The following is a 14,118-nucleotide window of genomic DNA, read 5'->3' as shown; positions in this document are numbered from 1 at the left end:
CGTTCAAGCAGTAGACATCACATGTGTGACTAGGCTGTGAATCATTTTATGGACACAACGGATAGTAGTATAAGGTCGAATTCACCTATCCACAGCTGATCCCTTGAAGTGACAATGAGTAGCGGGTATATTTAGAAATGGACATTTATGACACTGACCGATTGCTTAGCTCTGCCCCTCTTCAGGTGGCGAACTAGGTGGGTTTTCCCCTGGTGCTTTGTCATCTGTATGACATTACAGTCGAGACCTTGTAACTTGGATCATAGAATCAGAAGGGAGCACACACACCTGTTGATTATCCAGTCCACGAACCCCTCTGTCCTTCACTGACAAATTGTCTCTCAGTCTCTGCTTGAATGTTCGTGACAGGAAATCATTCCTTCGTAAGGCAGCCCTTCCATTTTTTTGTTGGCCTTCACTGGTAACAGAAATTCTTTATTCTTTCGTTTCTAGTCACTGGATATAATCCATCCTCTTATAGCCCACAGCTAATTTCCATTCTTTGTCGTACAACAGCTTCTCCCTTGAGCCTCCTCCCTCCAAGGGAAAATCCCGGGCTCCCTCCACGTTCCTCTTGTAACACCCTGACGTCCTCCAAGGTCAGCCCTGTTGGGTCACAGTGTGGTGTTCTGTCCATCGTGGCCGGTCGCCCAAGGGAGGGCTGACCTTGTGAATACAGAAGAGCTGCAGAGGGACAGGGAATACCTTAAGACCTCTGTACGCGAGCAGAAGGGGCCTCCATTTCCACCGGAGCATAGTTGTGTGTTCATTCTGCTCAGGCTGTGAGCTGGTGCACATCCTTGCTCACATCGTGCAGCCTCTGAGGAGACAGAAACGGCAATTGAGAATGTGATCACCTGAGCAAGGTGGGTGGGTCCCAGTTTGCGCTTCTGCGCTGCTCTTGGAATCTGGTATGTGTCGTGCTCTGGGCTGGGGCTGGGGGGTTGCAGGCGTTTCCCAGCACAAAGCCGCATGCCCCAACAAGGGAAACAGGAAACTCGAATTCAGCAAGCCCTCATTTTGTGCCAGGCGTATCATAAGCATGTCATGCGATCCTCCTACTGCCCCTTTCAGGGAAGGTTTTTATCCCCATTTGACGGATGACATTAAGAAAGGATCAAATGACTCACTCGAAGTCAAGCGGCTAATAGATAGCATCGCCAGAGTTCAAACCTTTGTCGAAATGCAGGCAGTCTGCGCTTTTTCTTTCAGCCCTACGCTGACCAAACATTTTTGGACAATAAATATCTCTCGGGCAACTGCGGATTTGTGTGAGAGTTACTAAGAGTAAGGGTGAGATACCTTCCCATCTCAAAGGTCTTTTGAATTTCTAAAGGAGAGTTTACAGGTGAACATGCCAATTAGGAGAGACATGGGAAAATAGGTACAATTATGGTGCTTTTATAGGGGATTAAGTTAACTAATTGGGAAGTTTGTGCCTAGATTTAGCTTTCTTTATTATTAATTTATTTTAAGTTTGTTTATTTTTGAGAGAGAGAGTGCACATATGTGCATGGGAGAGGGACAGAGAGAGAGAGTGAATCCTGATGAGGGGCTCGATCGCACAGACTGTGAGATCATGACCTGAGCTGACATAAAGAGTCGGATGCTTAACCGACTGAGCCACCCAGGCGCCCCTAGGTTTAGCTTTGATCAATGTTTACTGCAGGGCCTAGAGCTGTCCCAAGGATAGTACCTTTTTGGCCTTCTTATGATAGACAGAATATGGCCAAAGTGACAGCAAAAGATACTGGATAGGCCAGGAGATAGATGTAGTTACATTCTTCCAGTGCCATGCAGGAAGGGAAGTAAACTTTCATCACTGCTTTTGTTTGAAAACACACACATATATGTATGTTCAAAGAATTGGGTGGGACATGCAAGCCTGGACCACTGTTCAGATAAGAGAAAAATGCCCTCCAACTTTCTCTTGGTTCAAAAGGAGGAGAAAATTGGAAACACTTGGTATTTTCAAGGACCGGAGAGTTTGCTAGAGCAAATTTCCTCCATAAAATCACACATGTGTCATTCAGTCCATCGCCCGATCTCCAGGCACTACCGTGTCAAGAACAACTATAGAAGCTTTCTGCCTCAGAAAGAAAGTCAGTTCCATAACATTTCTTAGCTGCCTGTTCCCTTATTTAAATTATTTTTAATGTTTATTTATTGTTAGGAGACAGAGACATAGTGTGAACGAGGGAGGGACAGAGAGAGAGGGAGACACAGAATCTGAAGTAGGCTCCAGGCTCTGAACTGTCAGCACAGAGCCCGATGCAGGGCTCGAACCCGTGAACTGTGAGATCATGACCTGAGCTGAAGTCTGACGCCCAACTGACTGAGCCACCCAGGTGCCCTGTTAGCTGCCTGTTCCCTTATTAATGACAGCTGCTGGGAGTTCTATGTAGTAGTTCCTGATGTCAATTCCACTCGCTGCTGCCTGCCCATGTGTACCAGTTCTATGCGGAGATGTCCTTAAAAATGTCGCTCAAAGCTTGAGATAGTCACAGGCTTTTAAGGAGCCTCGATTGTGGTTCTTCGGCAGGCTTCTCAGCCTTCCCTGGAATTACTCTGAGGGACAGGTGTTTGCTTCCTTCCATCATTCTTGTCATTATTCCCCATCTCCTCTGCCCCATGTAAGCCCACACGAAGCAGAAGAGCCAGAGAACCCAGAGCAAGGCTTCTCTGGAGGGCATGTGGCTTCCTAGCTTGTGTAGGGCCCGTTTCTGCTGGTACCCTTATGCCAGCTTGACCTCTGACTGGCCGGGTGTTCTGTGGAAAATCTTGCCCAGAGAATGGAAGTTTCATCCCCTGAAGAGAAACCCTCGGTCCTCTTGATGGCTTCCTGCTCTGCAGCACCAGCTGGCATGACTTAGTGCCTGAGGTGGATGCTGTGCTCAGGAATCTCCAGGCCCTATCCCGTTTACAGCTGTCCTACGTCGGTACTGTTACTGTCCTCTTTTGAGGACTGTAGAATCTGAGCGATAGAGAAGGTCAGCACCTTCCCCACGGTCACACAGCCAGTGAGTTAGAAGGACTGGAATTTGAGATGACATAAAAATCCAACAGAAAGAGGCAAACCTCTCTCTGTAGAAATATTTGTGATTAATAAGTGAAGATCTTTTAGGCACTGCAAGTTGTGTTTACCAAATAGGGCTGGTAGAAAGCAGAGTGTTACCACCAATGGGTGAGAAAATAAAATGCTTCACCCACTTCTGTACGGGCAGAAAATGATTGGTGGGAGGTGCTTAGACCTAACTTGTGTTTGTCTTTATTGGAGACAGTTTGTAAATGTGTTTGCCCTTCAGGCCAGGTGCTTTGCTTCTCCTGCAAGGTAGACTTTACCTGTTTCAGAAGGGACCTGGAGGGAAAAGAAAGACTTCTCTCCTTGGATTTAGCGACTTCCTTTGGGTGTCCATCCATCCATTTGTTCTCAAATCCTTAAGCGCCCACAGTGAGCCAGGCCCTGAGCATCGAACATGGCGTGTTCCGTGGAGTTCACGATCTATCAGAGGATTAAAAGTCTTACCCCTCATCTTTCCAGGGGAAGACCCTGAAGCTCGACGGCTGCGAACAGTGAAGAACATCGCTGACCTGCGGCAGAACTTGGAGGAGACCATGTCTAGTTTACGGGGAACTCAGGTCACACACAGGTGAATGAATGTCTTCACTGCATCACGGGCGACTTGATTTTCATGCAGCTTCTCCTATGTTTGTTCATGCCACCAGCAATGCGACTTGGTTAATAATGGAATGAATAATTTTGATCCCCAAAAAGTGCTGGAATTCACAGAGCAGGCCATCCAATGTGCAGAAGAGAAATGTCAGGGGCAAAAATCAGTATAGACTGGTTCCTCCCCAAAGCAGAAGGTCGCTAAATCCATTTGTCAGTGGATATTGTGGACCAGTTCCATTTAAATTTCACTTGACTTGCATTTTCCAAGCCTGTATTGTGCTGTTAAAATGAGCAGGTGAACTGTATTTGACCTGCGTGATAAAGTGAATAACTTGAATTCCTACCCAGTCTTCTGATACACAATGCTCTGTAATGTTGTTAGTCATGCCCGCGTATAAAACACGTAAGGAAATATTTATAAAAACTTATGATCGTGTTTAAACTGTGATTGCGTTGGATGAGATCTAGGATTACATTGGAAACATGCATCAGGTTGTTTTCATTGTTGAGCGTGAAGTCGGAGAGGTTGCAACCCTCTGACCCCCTTCGTGGATTTTGGCAGAACCAAAGTTGACGGTTTGCCTTTGGCCTTGATGATGAAGGCAAAGTGCTAGTTACCCCGGTAACTCCCAGGGAGTCTCCCTTGCTTCTCCAATTTCAGTTTCTTTGATAAATGAACATAGCACAGGGACAGCAGGGCTTCCCCAACTCCCGGCAGCTTTGGCAGAACGGGGCTGAGCGCTGTGGGTTCTATCTTAAATGAGACAGGAGCCTGAACCTTAGGGGTCCCCAGTATGAGGGTAGTAAGGCCGCTTCTAGGATGAAAGGGAAACAAATAGTTGAGGCACCAAAGTGGTTCTTCCCGAGGACAGTAAACTTGACGGGTCGTAGTGTGGTGCCCCCTTGCCAAACCTTTATGTATTTGATGGCATGGAGCCAGCTGCTAGACCCCGTGACGCCGTGATCAAGTATGAAACATCCCTCTTTCCACCTTAATCACCGAAACTGACTTGCTGGGGGTTGTGGCAGTTTGGTGGCTTTCTTGGTTTGGGCTAGGACAGTCACGATGACAGCGGGGAGACCTTTGATGGCTTTTCTTCAGGGAAGGCTCTCTCAGCTCAGTTGGGAGAACCCAGTGCGCTCTGCGGAGGTACATTAACCAGCCTGCTTGTGCCACAGGATCTGCAGGGCTGGAGAGAGTGATGGAAGAGTCTTTCTAATGGCCAGGGATGCACTCAGTCTCCTGGCAGATTCAGATCCTTGTAACTTAATTTATTATGGACCTTAAACCTGGGTAATTACCACTCTCCCAGCCTCTCGCCCCTGAAATTTAGTTGTCCTTTTGGACGAGACGTGGGAGAAGCAAAAGTGTGGGGGAAATAGAGCTTAGAGTTACAAAATCAGGGCTCTCCCCACCTGCTTGGTGTAGAGGGAGCTGAGCACGTGACAGGTGACACTGGGAGCTCGGGAGTGGAAAAGGGGAGCTGTCACACAGCATCCTGGAATGTGTGGGTCAGAGGATGTGTTATGCCCCCTCCCTGTCATTTTGGCATTTTTCCTTTTTCTTGGGTTGGAAAGAAGAGTCCAGTAGTTAAGATCATTTCATTGAAGTCAGGGGTAGTGGGGATCTGGTACCATGTTTTAGGGGGAAGGTCTCTGCTGGGCTTCTCAGAGTGTTCTATTCACGTACAGCTTCGTCTTCTCATTTTTAACAGGAAATACAGTGGGTAGTGCATTGGTGGCTATTGCTTGATGCTGTTTCGTGTATGGGAAGTATTTCATAGTTTTTAAAAAAAAAATTACATAATTCTTTAAAAAAAAAAAAAAAGCTACAAAGGATCCCGAGTTAATGAGGTTCTAAGCCAAGGCCGCTTTTATGTTTTCAGCACGTTGGAAACCACATTTGACACCAACGTCACCACGGAGATAAGTGGGCGCAGTATCCTCAGCCTGACAGGCAGACCCACTCCTCTGTCCTGGAGACTCGGCCAGTCCAGCCCCCGGCTCCAAGCGGGAGATGCCCCCTCTATGGGCAACGGGTACCCGCCTCGAGCCAACGCCAGCCGGTTCATCAACACCGAGTCGGGCCGCTACGTGTACTCTGCCCCTCTGAGGAGGCAGCTGGCCTCCAGGGGAAGCAGCGTCTGCCACGTGGACGTCTCAGATAAGGCAGGAGACGAGATGGATCTGGAAGGCATCAGCATGGACGCCCCCGGCTACATGAGTGACGGGGACGTTCTGAGCAAGAACATCCGGACTGATGACATCACAAGCGGGTGAGTCCCTGGGGCTTCTCTCTCTCCACAGAGCGGGAGAAGGCTTGGCAGCTGGTTTCTCTCTGGTGGGGCTTTGTGTAAGTTCTCTGAGATCAGACTGTCTACTGCACTCTGCTGTCCCTGTCAAAGGTGGTGTGGTGTGAGGGGGAACTTTCTGGGCTGACAGTCACCAGACCTGAGCCCCCAGTCCAGACTTAGCCAGTAACTTGCTAGGGGAGGTCTAGCAAGGTTCCACCAGCGGCCGGAGTGACACTTGGCAACAGACTGATTGTGTTGGTCCTTTAAACCAAGACTCGTGCCTCAGATGGAATCCAGACTCCTTAGTTCGGCCGTCGCCTTCTTAGAGGTCCTCTTTCTCCATCCGTCTTGCTTCCTCTGCTTCCTGGCTTCCTTCTCTTCCTCATTCTCATCAAGCTTCTTCCTGCCTCATGGGCTGTGGGCTCTCCACCTGGATTCGGTTCCTGTGATCCTCGGCCAGCAGCTCTTTGGAGGAGCCCTCCTCGACTACTCAGCTTGAAGTAGTTATGTGGCCTGCCCCGTGCCCTGATCATCTCCATCGCCGTCTTATGCTCCCCCGAAAGCTTGTCCCTATTGGAAATTATCCTGACGACATGTTTATATTTTCTTGTCCCCCTGCCCCCTCCTGCTTGCCACAATAAAGCACCATGAAGGAGGGACATCGTCTGGCCTATTCGCCGCCTTATCCCCCATACGTGGTACATACAGAAACTTATATCATAAATATGGCTGACTTCATGAATGTGTGGATTGAGAGATGAAGGAAAAAACCCAGCCGCCCTGTTTCTCCATTTGTTCACATGGGAACTTAAAGTGAGCGGTGGGATGATGTCTAAGTGGCCCTGTGGCCACGTATGGCACGACGCAAGGCTTCCTGATATTAACTTCACTCCCAGATCTCTGTGAAAACTGAAGGCGCCCCTGTTTATTTCACTTGCCTGAGACTTGTTCATTTGAGAACTTGTGCACAAACTCTCCAAGATCTTTTCCTCCTCTCCCGAAATTAGCAGTCAGAATTGCAGCTAATAGAAATCAGGCGTGGGGCACCTGGATGGCTCAGTCGGTTAAGCATCCGACTTTGGCTCAGGTCATGATCTTGCACCCCGTGGGTTCGAGTCCGGCCTCGGGCTCTGTGCTGACAGCTCGGAGCCTGGAGCCTGCTTCGAATTCTGTGTCTCCCTCTCTTTCTCTCTGCCCCTCCCCTGTTCTCACCCTGTCTCTCTCTCTCTGTCTCTTGCTTGCTTTCTCATTAAAACAAACAAACAAAAAAAACCAGTCATAATAATCGTCCTGCTCATTTCCATGAACAGAGTGATCAAGACCCCCATGGGTGAGTCAGTATTTAAATTATTTTAACGATAGCTAATGTTCCCACTACGTGCCGAGCACTGTGCTTCATATACGTTATCTTGTTCTGTGTCACGGCAAGTAGGTGATATCATAATCCCCATTTTTATGAATGAGTAGGAAGGTTAAAGAACTTGCCTAAGGTCTCAAAGTGATGAGGAGACAGAGCCCAGGGTTCGTGGCTTCAGAACCTGAGCCTGTTATTAAACCATCTTGTCCAACATTTTATCACTACACTAAAATAGCACAACTACTGGAGTTTATTTCAAAATTAATTTACTTTTGCTCAGTTTTACTTGTCTTAGTAGAAATGTTCTTTCATTTCATGAAAACCTCAGCTATAGACATGCTTTGGCTTTCTGCCCGTCCCTTTTAGAACCATCTTGGTGAGCAAAATCTTGGAAGACAGGAGCCACCAAACCCTTACAGTGGGACAAATTTCTGCTTTCCAGAATGGCTGGGAACACTAATGGACTAGTAAAATCTGGTTAACCGAGAGCATAATCATATGTTGCTAGTTTTCCATAAGCACGAAAAACAATCAATCACATATACCTATTACTAAAATTGCCTGTAATTTAACCTTTTTATTATTATTTAGAAGACTTTTGGTGTCCAGTGTGGCCTCAAGATTATCATTACCAATTCCCACTGGAATATGCTACGACAATATTTTTTAGTGATTCTGAGATTTTTTTGTGCGTGTGTCCTCTAATAGTTAATTTTATTGTCAAGCTAGTCTTCTAATCCTCAGTAGACGGTCAGTGTCTGATTTTGAGGTAGTGTTTACAGTTTCCACAAGGTGGCGTCATTGGAACACTCTCCACTGAACCTGAGTGCTGTCCCAGTGAGATGGTCCTAGATTTTTAGCTCTTCAACCATAACCTTTATCCCTGCTAAGTAGCACAAATGTTTACATTTCAGTTCCTGCTTTGGGAAAGCTTACATTTTTAGCAAGTGAGATATGCTCAGAGCAAGTGCAGATAAAAGTGCGGAAATGTAAGCAAACCACCCAATTATTGACACTGGAGAACTCTGGTCTGGTTTCCTTCCCCATTTCTTTTAATGCAGAACTTTACCTTCAAAATGAGGAGAGGGAAGCCCAGATGGCACCTAATGCTCTGGAACACGAGTTAAGTAAGACTCCGCTCTATGGAAACGCGTGTTGAGTTTTCTGTTTTGAGGCCAAGTTACCTGTTTGCCTTCCTATGCTGAGTTCAAGGCAGGTTTAAGGTTCTTTGTACTCTTTTCTTTTTCCCCTTATACATGTGACTATATGTAGGTGTTGAAGGACTGAGCTATTCTTCCGTGCTTTGGAATCTGCTAAATAAGTCCTTGCTGAAGCAGTGGATGTAGTGGAAAGAAAACAGACTGAGTCGTGAGCCTGAGCTGGAACCCTGCTTGGCCCCCTTGCAAGCTCTGTGACGTTAGTACAACATTTAACGCCCCTAAGCCTTGCAGCACTACAATTAATATGGTCTTTACCCCTCTACAATTAGATAGTTCTCTTTGAGGTTGTATCTGGTTAATGGCAAATATCTGATGAAGACACAGGGTTTCAGACAGGATCTAGATGTCTTATCAACCTCAAACATCCAGACACTTGAAAACAGTGAGATGATTAAAGTGTTCATCCAGATGTTTGTTTGGCTTAGTGGGAGCGGCCTTGATGTGTGAGTAATATATAAATCCGTGTGGAGGCTCTTAAAGTTTTTGTAAAAGTTTACACCAAGTTTATCTAGAATGCCTGATGTGGAACTAAGCTTGGTTTCTGAAAACCCATGACCTTGGGGTTTAAAATGACACACTGTACCCCCCAGCTTGGTCTAGCAGCTGTTTTTTGCTGTCTCTAGTTCATTGTCTCCACTGGATATGTATGCACATGCACCTGTGTGTATCATTCAATTCTCCCTAAGGTGGGGCTGAAATTACTCTGTTTCCATTGAGTTTCGCTAAGAACCTAATAGCAAATGCCTTTTGTCTTTATGAGTGTGTATTTATTAAACTCTTCTATCGCACTTAGTATGCACCAGGCGTGACAAAGAACTTTATGGTTGTCACCTGACCTCACCACTTCCTTTTATTAGATTGATAAATTGGGCTTTGGCTGTACTTCATGGAAGAGAAATTAAAATAACAGACGAAGATGTTTCTTACTAAGTTTTGATCTGTGAAGTCAATCCATTTACTGATCTTCTAAAAATTCAAAGTGCCATATGGTATAGAATAAAATTAAAGGGACCGGCTTAGCGTCCATATGTTTGGAAAGATGATTTTTTTTTTTCCCCTTTCAGAGGAGGCACTCAGTTGTATCATGTTCCTTTTGCAAGAACCTTTGATGACTTCCCATTTCTTGTAGGAACAGATCTCAACTGAATGTGGGAAGCTCTTTATGGTCTTTTCGTCAGCTGCCCTCCCTTCCATAGCCCCGGCCACAGCCCACCTCACATGCCCCACGGTCCCCACTGCTCTGGGTTACCTGCTGTTCATTACCAAAGACTATGTGTCCTGTATGTGTAAAGCTTGGTGCCTCACGACATGGCTATTTCTCCATGGCGTTCCTTTCCCTCAGGCCCATCTGACTGATTCTAAAAAATAAACATCCTCCACCAAAGGTGGAGCTCCTGGAAGGCAGGCAGTGCTCAGTATTTTTCTAAACTCAGAGACTACAAGTGGGTATTTAATGAATATCTGTGCATGACCTGTTCTCCATGCGTACCCTCCCAGGACCTTGAGCTTCTATAACTTGCCACCATCAGCTATAAAACCCAATGATACTATCTACAGACCTGGGAGAAAATCAACCTCAGCTGCTTTGTCTTTTTGGTGCGATGCATAGCTCCATCTAGTGGCCAGTATGGGATGTGGTGCTGTGGTTTTGATTGCTTTTAATTCTGCCTTCTGTTGCTTTGGGACTCAGGGCTCAGGAAGTGGTAAGTCTAGTAGCTGGTTTGTCTTTCACATGTGGCCTGACCAGGAGTGTGGTGTGGGAGGGAAAGCAGGGTTGGGAGCAAGCTGGTCTTCCGGGCTGGCTCTGTGATAGCTGCAGTCTTCCCCGTTAGGTGTCAGGGATTTCTCCATCAGCAGATAGTACATGTGTGCTGGTCCCTGCTGGGGGACTCTGATCTTCGGAAGTAGAGCAACCCATGCCCCCTGAATTTCCTATAGCTCCGTAAATATGTCGGGGCATGTCTTAGCTGAGGCGGCTCTAGCAAAATACCTTGGACTGGGGGCCTTAAATAGCAGACACTTACTTCTACAGTTCTGGAGGCTGAAATCCAACATCAGAGTGCCAGCATGGTCAGGTTCTGGTGAGTGCCCCCTTCCTGGCTTGCTGTGTCCTCACATGGCAGAGAGAAGTGTTGTGCTGTGTCTCCCTTTTCTTAGGAGAGCACTAATCCCATCATGGGGGCCCCACCCTCTTCATGACCTCATTGAACCCAGTTACCTCCCACAGCTAATTCAACATGTGAACAACATACAAACATACGAATTGGTGGGGGTGACGGAGACAAGCATTTAATCTATAACACAGGGTGTTTGATGCTTCTGTGTATCATTTGCATGTGCACCACCTGTGCCTAGATTGCTTTTCCCATCATTGCTGCCAGGTCACCTCCTCGCAGAAGCCTTCCGTGATTCTTTCCGAGTGGAGGTGGGGACTCTGGGCACCCGTGGTATTTGACTTGCCCATAATAGTAGGACTACATCAGAATTATTATAAAAATGTGTATGGGGGTGCCTGGGTGGCTCAGTCAGTTGAGTGTCCGACTTGGGCTCAAGTTACGATCTCACAGTTCGTGAGTTTGAGCCCTGCATTGGCCTCTCTGCTGTGAGCACAGAGCCCTCTTCGGATCCTCCCTCCCTCCCTCTCTCTCTCTCTCTCTCTCTGCCCTTCTCGTACTCTCTCTCAAAAATAAGCAAACATTTAAAAAAAATAAATATGTGTGTGTATAAAATCAAGCAAGGGACCCCACAAAATAATTTTTAGACTATTTCAGTGTGTTAATTCTGAAGAAGGTACAAAGCCCACACCTGTTGCAGCCTCTTAAAGGTTAAAGTCACATCTGTCTTGGACGTTCCCGTGTCTTCATTGGTTGGCGCAGTTCCTGTTGCATAGTTAATAGCCAATAAATATTTGTTGAATGAATGCTGCTACTGACCGTGAGCGAAGCAAGACCAATCACACGGCCCTGAATGAATGTGTAGCTAAGTTAGAAGCCCCTTGAGTTTAATTCAGGCCCAGCTGCGTTGTCTGCCCTCTGCTTGGCCCCGTCTTCTGTCGGATTATTCCAGACCTTTGACCACCCCTATTACAGTAAGCTGGACACGGACAGTACAGGAAAAGGGAGACAGCCCAGAACATTAGGGCCGTGTGCCCTGGGGGTAGCGGAGATGGGGTGCCGCTGTTCTCTCCCTTCCTGCATTGACCATCATGGTCAGATGTGTGAGGTATTTCTCACCAAGTCAGCATAGATCACAGCAGACAACACCGAGAGTCGAAAAGAGGGCACCAATGGCATGAAAGGCTCTTTCTTATCTGGTGAATGTTTCTCATGGTCTTTCCAGGCCAGACCCACAGTGACCTTGACAGGCTGTTGTTCCTGGCAGATTGGTAAGAGAGGAAGCCAACATAAATGATTTTAGGTGAGACTGTCCTGAAAGGCCCTGGGTCATGGCAGGGCACGGCAGACACCCCTGGCATTTGGGAAGGATGGGTTCTTGTTTCTCCAGGTTGGCCCCTCTGCAATGACCTTGCTTTGTTTGGGCTCTTAGGAAGCTTGGGAAGACCAAGTCGCCAATCAGCCACTGGGCAGGTCCCGGTGGAGTTAGAAAGGTTTCGTTGTCATGGAACGGTAAAGACTCAGCCCTGTAGGCAGACTGATGTGTAAGGCCTTGGGTAAGTCACTTGTCCCTAATGCACTGCACCCTCTTCACGTGCACGTGTGCACGTACACACAATACACACACACACACACACACACACACACGTAAAAAATATAATGTACAGGTGTCTGGGTGGCTGAGTCAGCTGAGCATCCGACTTGGGCTCACGTTGTGATCTCACAGTTGGTGAGTTCCAGCCCCACGTCGGGCTCTATGCTGACAGTGCAGAGCCTGCCTCGGATCCTCTGTCCCCCTTGCTCTCTGCCCCTGCCTCACTCACTTTCTGTCTCTCAAAAACGACATTAAAAAAATGAAGTAAAAACTGAAAAAAATAAAAAGTACAGTGGAGCTCCAGCATGAAGCCACAGGCCCGGAGTAGCTCCACAGGCCAGTGATGGGGCTGGGCCAGGCCCCAGTGCACAGCCTGTCCGTTCCTCTCTGCTTCCCTCAGTGTTTCCTCACTGACAGGTCTTAATGGTGTATGAATGCACAGAAACCATAAATGCTTTTCCCTAATATTTTCCTCAGTGTTAAGTATCCCAGGCAAGTACAGTGACCCCTGTTTTCCTAAAAAGCTCGCTTTAGAGCAAGCAAGCACAGGGTGTCGTGCGGGGGGGCACGATTCATTTCCCCAAGCGTTGTAGAACCAGGGACCGCTTTCCCCGTGTGGTTGTGGTGTCGTGGGACGTGGGTGGTTTGGCTGATCGATGACTCTGGCTACCAGTGTCCATGGTCCCTGATGCCCGCAGAGGTATGGGTTGCACACTTTTTCAACCCGCAGTCGACCCCCTTGATTTACTGAGTGTGGGAAATCTATCAGCCCTTATCGGCAGCTGGGTAGGCAGTTTTATCAGAGAAGAAAGAACAATCGAGCTGACAACGGGCTGAAAGTAGAGAAATTCCCCAGCATTCCCGAGCTGACTCCAGCCACCGTGGGTGACGATAGATTGAGTGGGCAGAGACCAGGATTAAAGAAAGATTTACTGGGAACAGCTCCATGAAATGACGTGTGGTCCGCTTTTGGCATGGGCAGGCTAGACTGCCGCTCATAACTAATAGCAAATGTTGGCCTAGTAATTTATGGGGAAGAGAGAAAAAAAGGGGGTGTCTTGTCTTCTCAGGAAACCAGGCCCTGACTTCTTGAGAATTTCCTAGCTTGCTTTGGGATTTGAATCCCTTCCTACCTCCCTCTTTCCCCCAGCATCCTGCAGGAAAGGGAAGGGAAAGGGAACAAAAGTGGGTGCTTTGAGAAGAGAAAGCCATACCTCAGGCTGCCTTGAATGGTCCTTAAAGGGGCCTGACTGCCTGCTCTCCACCCTTAACAGTACGGGTTCCAGAGCTTCCCAAAGCATGGGCTCTCATGGATTTGGAATCTGGAAAGCCTCTTTGGCCTGCCTTCTGGGGAGGCTCCAGGTAAAAGGCAGTAAAATTCCATATATATTTTTTTTCAAATGTTTTATTTTTTTTGGGCGGGGGGGAATGTGTGAGCCGGGGAGGGGCAGAGAGAGAGGGGGACAGAGGATTCAAAGCGGGCTCCATGCTGACAGGAAAGAGCCCGATGCAGGGCTCGAACTCACGAGCCACAAGATCACGACCTGAGCCAAAAATCAAGAGTCGGATGCTTAACCAACTGAGCCCCCCTGGCGCCCCAGTAAAATTCCATTGAGACATGTTTATTGAGTTAGAGACTATGCTAAAGGCACTGAGGTCAAGAGAAATGAACAAGACCAGTCCTCTACATCCTGCTGTCACGGAGAGAAGCTTATGCCACAGGCAAGTGCATAAGTCAATATGGATGGTGTGCCTGGGAGACCAGTGGAGACGCAGTGAGTTCTGTAGGCACCACTGATGGGGAACACAGAGTGGACTGCAAGCTAGGGGCAGCAGGCAGAGTGTGGGCTGTGGAGTCCCTCCGGG

General features: G+C 47.6%; 1 protein-coding gene across 2 annotated transcripts in view; it reads left to right on the top strand.

Moving 5' to 3' along the window:
- NAV2 (neuron navigator 2) overlaps positions 1–14,118 on the top strand; it is a 394,263-nt gene that overhangs the window by 232,037 nt on the left and 148,108 nt on the right. For both annotated transcript variants that reach the window (XM_053203382.1, XM_053203383.1), the window contains 2 exons: positions 3,542–3,650; positions 5,560–5,949. In XM_053203382.1, the coding sequence (XP_053059357.1) occupies positions 3,542–3,650; positions 5,560–5,949 (499 nt within the window). The remainder of the gene's footprint in view (positions 1–3,541; positions 3,651–5,559; positions 5,950–14,118) is intronic.

Source organism: Acinonyx jubatus, chromosome D1, assembly GCF_027475565.1.
Source record: "Acinonyx jubatus isolate Ajub_Pintada_27869175 chromosome D1, VMU_Ajub_asm_v1.0, whole genome shotgun sequence".
In the NCBI taxonomy this organism is placed as follows: domain Eukaryota; kingdom Metazoa; phylum Chordata; class Mammalia; order Carnivora; family Felidae; genus Acinonyx; species Acinonyx jubatus.
This window is presented reverse-complemented; position numbering and strand designations above follow the sequence as displayed.